This window comes from Eurypyga helias, unplaced genomic scaffold (assembly GCF_000690775.1).
Source record: "Eurypyga helias isolate BGI_N326 unplaced genomic scaffold, ASM69077v1 scaffold2064, whole genome shotgun sequence".
Lineage (NCBI taxonomy): Eukaryota > Metazoa > Chordata > Aves > Eurypygiformes > Eurypygidae > Eurypyga > Eurypyga helias.
The window spans coordinates 51,466-59,757 of NW_010245493.1; the positions used below are offsets into that span (position 1 = coordinate 51,466).

Sequence of the window (8,292 nt, forward strand, 5' to 3'; positions counted from 1 at the left end):
ATCCACTAGAACCCCCTGCGTTTTCCATCACCCTTCCCCAGCAAGGAAATGGTAAACAGTCTGGAGGCTGAGTTCTACTGCAAACATGCTGTGCAGTATGTGGTGGGAAGAAGGCCACTGTCAATAAATAATGTTTTACCACAACTTGGAAAGCTTAGCCACCATACCTTCTGTAAGATCGACACGAGGCACAGCAACACTTTGACAGGGAGCATTGCTGATGGAGTTCTTGCCTGTGAGGATCTTCAAAAGGGCTTGGACAGATTATCTGGAGTGGAACAAGGACTTTGGGTCTTTAACTCAAGTGTTCCGCTATGGTTTGCAATGCAGCTACTATTGCAGTGCTGTTGTGCAAGATGTGTGCACCAAGTTGGCCATTCTCAACCCATTTTCTCCCAGGTGGGATGTCACCTCCCAGCAGCAGCTGTCACAGTCAGCGGTAATTCGCACTGGTGGGGGTGACCATCGATAAGGGATTAAAGAGGAGTTGCCATCACATCATGAGGCAGTAGCCTACAAACAGGGGAACACTACACACTGAACTGCATCTTTTGCATCTTCATACTCTTCCTTCATCTTTTATCCCAGTAATAGCTGTTAGAGAGTATTTCCAGAAAAGTATAAAGCCAGTTTCCAAATGATCATGTCAAAACCAGTCAAGTTTAAACACAAAAAGTGTCCAGCTCTGACAACAGATTTTTCTACTGAGCTATAAATCCAATTTTCACGCTCAGCCCCTTCTCCAAGCGGCAGCTTCATTTTGAACACAAGCAAAGTGGAAATCTTGCCACTCTTTTTCAAAATGATTCGCCAGAGGGGGAGAGGTGCAGAGGGGGCTCTGTGTGAGTGAGAGAGGGAGCTGTGGTGTGTGTCAGGTGGTTTTATAAACACAGATTAATGGTCTCCAAAGCTCAATAAGGTGACTGCGTGATGTACCTGCTCATTCAGAGTAGCTGAAGAGAGTTTCAAGCGTTTTTGTCATCATTCTTAAAGAGAAGGGAAAAAATAATCTTCATTTAAATGCATATAGTAGCTTTTCACTTGGGACTGAGTGGAAAGTTTTTCTATTAAAATGCAAATGAAAGAATAAAGTGTAACTCCAAATTTCTCCCTGAAAATGGATGTCTCCTCTCTGCATTGTGGTAACAGGGTGATCTGTGCCTTCAGAGTGCAAGTATTTTATCTTGATTTTGGAAAGAAGGCAGAGCAGGAGGGTAAGGAAAAGAAGTTTGAGATTTGGAGCCCCTAAAAGAATTGGGCCCCTTTTTGGTACATTAACACAGCACCGTTGGAAAAGAGGCTTGGAAAATCAGCAGGGAAATGGAGAAAGGTGTTCATCTGGACAGTGCTCCTTCGGTGACAGTGGTATTTCGGAGTACATCTCAACATGAGCACCGCTGCACTGTATCCGTGCAGGACACTCACGCAGTACTAGACTGTTTCAGCATCCGAGTCTGTAAGAACGAGACAGAGATTTGGGGTCATGTGGTGAGTGTGTGGGAGAGGCAAGACATGAGCTCAGGTGCTCTGCTGAGCCACCGCTCTCCTCCTTCCCAGGGAAAAAGCCCGTGAGCACAGGGGCAGTTTTTAGGGATCCCTCTGGAGCTATACAGCAGGTTCTGCTCCCTAATCAATAGGGTTTAATCTTTTCAAGACCTGAATGTTTTCATTGCTTGTGAGTGCTGCGCTTTGGAGATGGAGAGTCCCCATTAAGATCCAGTCAGCCAGTTCAAGAGCCGGGTTATCTTGCAGAGGTGGTGTTGCACAGTGGCAAAAAGGCACCTGAGCTGTGTCAAACGGGCAGTGGAGATGAGAGATCACGGCTTCAGCTGCTCCAGATGTGGAATCGGCTTCGGAAGCACAGAGTATTTCTGAGCAGGTACAAGGGCAGGCCAGATTTTGCAGGGCTGAGGAGACTAGACTGGGGTTGGGTCTGAATTCATCCCACCAAACTTGGCATTCAAGCAGGGCATCTGTGACAGGACTGGTGGCATCCGAGGCTCCTCTGTTGGCCAGAAGAAATGGTCATCATCTTCTGAAGTCCAGCTAACACCTCATAACCCCTGGGGGTGCCTACCTCTCTCCAGCACTAAAAAGAGAGGGGAGGGCTCCCTCTGCTCCTCTGCTGTTTTTAAAACGCGATCCTTTGCCTTCACAGACTCTGACGCTCTCTGATCTCAAGCCCAAGCGGGGACCAGTGTCGGGTGGCACCCAGGTGACAATTACAGGCAACAACCTGAATGCGGGCAGCAATGTCATCGTGACCTTCGGGCGACAACCCTGCCTCTTCTACAGGTACAGATAACTCCTTCCTACTCTAGGTGCCCGAGTCTGAAGGATGTAAGCAATTACAGTCAAGAGACTTCTCCTACAGCCCAGACACCCTGTCCCTCAAGTGCTCATTTGCCTGTGGCCACGTCTATTCGGCAGCGGACTTTCACATTCTGCACTATGCGCAACCTTACTGTGCATGTTTTGGGATGGGAGAATAGGATTTATTTCATTGTTTTGATTGGTATTTGATGTGCTTTTTTCCATGGCCCCTTGTCAAATTTCACTACAATTCTCCACGGTCCCATGCTTTGCTACTTGCTCTGGGAGTATGTCGTTTAAAAGATTCATTTTCATGTCCCTGCTTTAGCAGAGATGACAAAGAAAATCTGACAACATCAGTTCTAAGTATTAAAACACCTCCCTTTTATCCCAGAATAGTCCTGTAGTGCTAAGAAATGGATGATTTGCAACATTTCAGCTCTGGCTTGGCTCCTGTTCAATTGCAGTTCAGAGAGGCTTAATGTCAGTGTTACCTGCTGAATGTTCCCTGATCCCTGTGAGAATGAGCCTGAATCCCATTCCCAGGGGCTCCTGCAGCTCAAAACTACCCAGTGAAACACATTTTGCTGCCAGTATCGGCGGAGGCCGAAGATAAAGTTGGCACGTTTCTCCCAGCCTCCTTGGCAGAAGAAGGGCCCATTCACAAGGGACCTGGGACCACTGTCCTGGGGCATTGCCCTTCCCTCTCCTGGCTGTGGGGATCCTGCATAGCTGTCTATCATGACTGTAGTGTGGGATTCAACATCTATAATTCAGGAGGGTGAAGTCACAGCTTGTGATTTAAAAGGCCAAGTGGGAACCACAGCTGTTTGGAATTACTCGCTGAAGAGACTTGGGAGTTTAAAGAGGGATTGAGGGTATTGCAGTCAGTGAAGGTGAGTGTTAGGCTGTAAGGGAAGGATGCATCTTGCTTTAGCTTTTTTAGGGGTATAAGGTGATGCTGAGGGTGTTTGGAGCCTGGCTTTGTGTCTCTTTATAGAAGGTAAGGCCCCTTGCAAAATTCAGACCTGGAGATGGTTTTGGAAAGGAAAGGTTTATGCAGCACCCATTTTGAGTATAATCCTAAAATGTTTCTCACTGTATTAGCACCTCCCATGCAAAGGCCCTCGGCATGCTGCAAACTGCACTGAAACAAGGTTTATGGTCCTAATGCAAAGTAAACTTTATTATCCCAGACTGGAAAATTGAGGTGCAAATGCTCCTTTTTATGAGCTGCTGCTGCATGTGTCTGCAGGCAGGAAGGAAACATCCATCAAGTATTTAATCACCCAGAAGTGCTTCTGAAGAGAGGACTGTTTTGGCCTTCCCTTGGGGTTCACTTTTTACTCTGAGACCTGAGAAATGATGGCTCCTGTGGTTTTATTTAAACTAGTGAAAAGGCAATGTCACTTCCTCAGATGAATGTCATGCTGTTCACAGCATATTCCTGTAGGGTGTTTCACCACCTCACAGTGTGTAGGTTGAGGTCAGGGGACATAAGGGTAAGTAGCTGGCTCTTTTTGGCACCAGTGATTTGCTGCTGGCAGCACCGGGTTTATATTTACATGCTTCTGCTCACAGGAGGTCCACCAAGCACATTGTCTGTAACACCACTGCCTCAGATGAAGGCTTTGAGAAGGTGAAGGTGTCTGTGAGAGTGGACAAGGCCAAGATACATCAGGAGTTGCAATATGAATATGTAGAGGATCCAACCATCCTGAGGATCGAGCCTGAGTGGAGCATCTTCAGGTAAGCATCCCATGGAGAGCCTGGACTGCTTCCCATGTTTTTCTAATGCAGGATTGGTATGTTCATGTTTATCTTTGGTGCAGACAAGTTCTTTCAAAGCATTGTGTTCACTAAGGAATAGATCTGTGCAGAGCTACTTCCCAGGGCCTAAGACCATGAGGGCCGGTGGACTTGCAATTAATGCATTGTGCAGTCATTATAACACCTTGGATGCTCAATGTGTGTCAGCTCTTCTGTACCCCAGTACAAAATTTCCATGGAGTCTAGTGAGAGATGGTCAGAGCAGCATCCTTTCTCCAGACAAACTCCGCATAGTCCAAACATAAATGATCCGGAATCCCGCCTTCGCTAGCAGGGCAAAACTGCCTGGCTTAATCCAGCAAAATTCAGCTGCCAATGCTCAGCAGAAGCTTGTCTCGGATACTTCATGCTTTAATTACAAATGCATGTCTCAAGCCTATTGTTCAAGCTTTTTTCCTCTCTGCTCGACTGGGTTTACCTGCAGCACCAGGATGCTCCCTCTCTGAGTAGTATTACAGACCATTTGGGCTGGTTAAACTATATAGTTGTATCCCTAAAAGCTGCAGTTACTACTGCTACTGATCTTGACTATGTTTTGGACCCTATTGGACTGGATCCGTAGCTATGCATGGCAACAGGACCAGTCACTGATCTCTTAAACCCAGACATAAATGTCGTAACTATGCTTAGAGGAGTGAATCTCCTTTGGGTTTGAAAGCAATAATTCCCACCTTTCCCACAGCCTTCATGGACTTGCTCTCTCAAGCATTGTTTGGCCATCATGCCTGAAAGCCCCAGGGCTGTCTCCTGAGATGAAACACCAAGGGAGCTCTGGTCTCTGCCCTGTAAAGGGCCTTCCTCCTCATTAGGCATCCCTTTTTCTCCTCACCCCACTGATGCTGCTTTGGTGAATTCAGAGGGTTCATGTGCAAGTGTCTGAGAAGAGCATTTGTCCTGGTTGTGGAAAGCATCAAAGCCATACCCAAGTGCTCTCAGAAGCTTGCAGAACTGGTCTCGGGAAGAGAGAAATTGGTCATTAAATGCACTGATATTTCCTTGAAGAGATATACAATATGAAATCTTAAGTTTCCCCTCATTCATCCACAGCAGCTCTCTGCTCCCCTGTCAAACTGGACTGATCGGAGTATCTGGGGATTAGGAGCAGGGCTTGTAAATCCCCCCAGTTCAGCTCCCGTCCAGAGGATGTTTTCAAAAATCAATTAGTGCCTTTAATTACCGTGAGGGAATTTACTGATTTAGCCGGATTGAATCTTTGCACGTTGGGCTTGAAGCTTTAGTGTCTGGATTTTCCGTTTGGAGGTTTTATTTTCAGTCAGAGTTCAGGTTATCAGTGAAATGAGAAATCGCTTTACTCCTTCCCTTATTAAAGTGAATTCAGTGCTGGTTAAAAGGTGCAAGATTGACAGCCTAGGAGAGTGAATTCCCCTGTTATCCCCAGGAAAGTTGCAGCACAAGGGCATTCCTCAGCCTGGCCTCAGGCCTGGCTGGGAGGGGAGAGAAGTTCTCCAGAGCCCATTATTTGCTCCTTGGTTTCTCCGCTGAAGCTGCCAGCAAGAGACAAAGAAGCCAAGGAGATGCTTCAGGTTTGGCAAAGCTTTGCCCAGCCTGGGGGTGCAGAGACTGTGTATCGCATTGCTTGGTGCCTTGGATCTCCCATCCCACCTCCCAGCATAAAGGATATTAAGAAGAGGTGCTTGTTTAGTGTGTTCCAGCTTACTTGCAGGGTGTGTAGCTGCTGGGATGGGTGACAGGGACTCTACCTGTCTCACCATTCAGGTACAACCTCTATCCTTTGCTCTCCAGTGTCTGTGAAATCAGAAAGCATCCACCTGAGTGGCAGGTGGTGCCTATTTTTAACTAGACCTACCCCCTTCCATCTTCATCCTCTTTCTTTTGCACTTTTTAACCACTCCAAAGGAGTATAACCTTGGAGGATGGTGCAGAGGGAGAAGATGCAAAATCCACCATTACCACCATGGTTCAGGGTGAGGGGGACAGTTTTAAGCACTATAATTGTTCATCTGTGGGGCTCCATCCAGCAGGTCAGAATGGAGAGAAGCATTAGAGTAAGGCCTCCATGGAGGTGGATGAAAGTGCAGCAAACTCCATTCCCAAGAATCAAGCAAGAAATAAGTTAGTCAAGACACGTAGATCTGAAGATAGACTGAGGAGGCTGTTACTCAGTATATTTGTTATGCAGTATGATTCATTACAGCAAATCCACTGTGCTTCTCTGATTCATCACTCCTGGCTGTGGGACTAAGCTGTTTTAAGGGATAGATGATTGCCACTAAACCAGCTTTGCAAACTCAGTGAATGAATGTACTGAGCCTGGCTTAAAACCTTCTCAAGTGCCATTTTCCAAGACAATAAAGGAAAGATTACTGCTAATTTACTCCCGTAGCCAAAAAAAGCAATGAGTCACACTGGGCTGGCAGGTAACTAGAATTTTATGAGGCTCCATTAATACTTTTGATCTGGGTTTGATTTGAGTTACGTCCAGCAATTATCTGAGTCTGCAGACTCAGATAATAAGGAGTTAATTTGGTGGGCTCCTATGACGGGATTACAGCATTGGTGGATAGGGGAAGAGCAACTGATATCACCTGCCTGGACTTGTGCAAAGTATTTGACACTGTTCTGCACAACATTCTTGTCTCAAAACTGGAGAGACATGGATTTGACAGATGGACCACTCAGTGGATAAAGAACTGGCTGGGTGGCCGCACTCAGAGAGTGGTGGTCAACGGCTCAATGTCCGAGTGGAGATCGGTGACGAGTGGCGTTCCTCAGGGGTCAGTGTTGGGGCCTGTGCTGTTTAACATCTTTGTCAGTGACATGGATGATGGCATCGAGTGCACCCTCAGCAAGTTTGCTGACGACACCAAGCTCTGCGGTGGGGGGACAGGCTGGAGGGAAGGGATGGCATCCAGAGGGACCTGGACAGGCCGGAGAGGTGGGCCACTGCCAACCTCATGGAGTTCAACATGGACAGGTGTAAGGTCCTACACCTGGATCGGGGCAATCCCAATGCCCTATCCCTGGAAGTGTCCAAGGCCAGGCTGGATGAGGCTTGGAGCAACCTGGTCTAGTGGAAGGTGTCCCTGCCCATGGCAGGGGGGTTGAAACTAGATGATCTTTAAGGTCCCTTCCAACCCAAACCATTCTGTGATTCTATGCATCTAAATAAGAAAACTTGCAGTCTTGGCACCTCTGCTGTTTTGCTGGGCAGCAGCATCTCTCCATGCTCTGATCTGACCTGAGTGAGAAGCAGCCATGAGCAGGCATTCCCCTGTAGACACAGAAGACAATGTCTAATGGTTTCCATGCAAAGGCAAGCAACAGTTCAATTTGCTTGATTTTCAAGCCAGAGAGGGTTTGGGGTGATTTTGTGTCTTCAGCAAACACAACTGCTGTAGCTTGTTTTGCAGAGAGAAAGCCCCTCTCTGATCCAGTGCTGTGGCTGTGCTTAATAACCGTGGTCTGAGCCTGCAAGTTCAGTTTCCAAACCAAATACCCGATTTTTAACATGTGGGTTTAAAACTGTGTGCACAGACTTGGTTGATTAAATAAAAGGATTTATGCATATATACACACACTCGTATATCTGTGCATGCACACGCACATTTGGTACGCCTGGAACACATAAAACATTCAGCTGAGTAAAGATACAAGATCCCTTCCAGTTTGGATCAGCAGACATTCATAATAATAATACATAATAAAAAATTATGAAGCCCCACAGCAAAAAATCCAGAGGAGCCAGGACAGTGGAGAAAGAACAACTTGGTTTATACACTTCTCTTCTGGTTTCTGGTGAGTGAGCTCTCTCTGAGCAATACCAGGAGTACTTAATGTGAACTGAATTTTGGGGAGAGGGTATTTTTTCCTGTGAGGCAGGGAGGGTGAGCTCTCTTCTGAGTGGATGTGTGACTTCAGAAGAGATCCCCTGTCGTTCAGGAGAGCTCAATCAGCCATGAAGATTATATGGAAATGCTAAAATGTGATTTTGCCCTATAAAATTTCCCCTTAGAAGTTTCCCATCACAGCTGATGCTTTCAGAGAGCAAGAACTTGAAGTACTCTCCGAAACTCTAGGTCAAATGTTGTCCTAACCGTGGATCGGTCCGTACAGGCATTGCTTGAATGGAAGACCGTAAGGAACCTCTCACAGAAGTGTCACAGGAAT

At 46.7% G+C, this 8,292-nt stretch overlaps 1 protein-coding gene across 1 annotated transcript in view; it reads left to right on the forward strand.

Moving 5' to 3' along the window:
- LOC104508441 (plexin-A4-like) overlaps positions 1-8,292 on the forward strand; it is a gene marked incomplete at its 5' end in the record, with an annotated part of 114,106 nt that overhangs the window by 49,324 nt on the left and 56,490 nt on the right. The window contains 2 exon segments of the mRNA XM_010150079.1: positions 2,159-2,295; positions 3,895-4,062. Of these exon segments, the coding sequence (XP_010148381.1) occupies positions 2,159-2,295; positions 3,895-4,062 (305 nt within the window).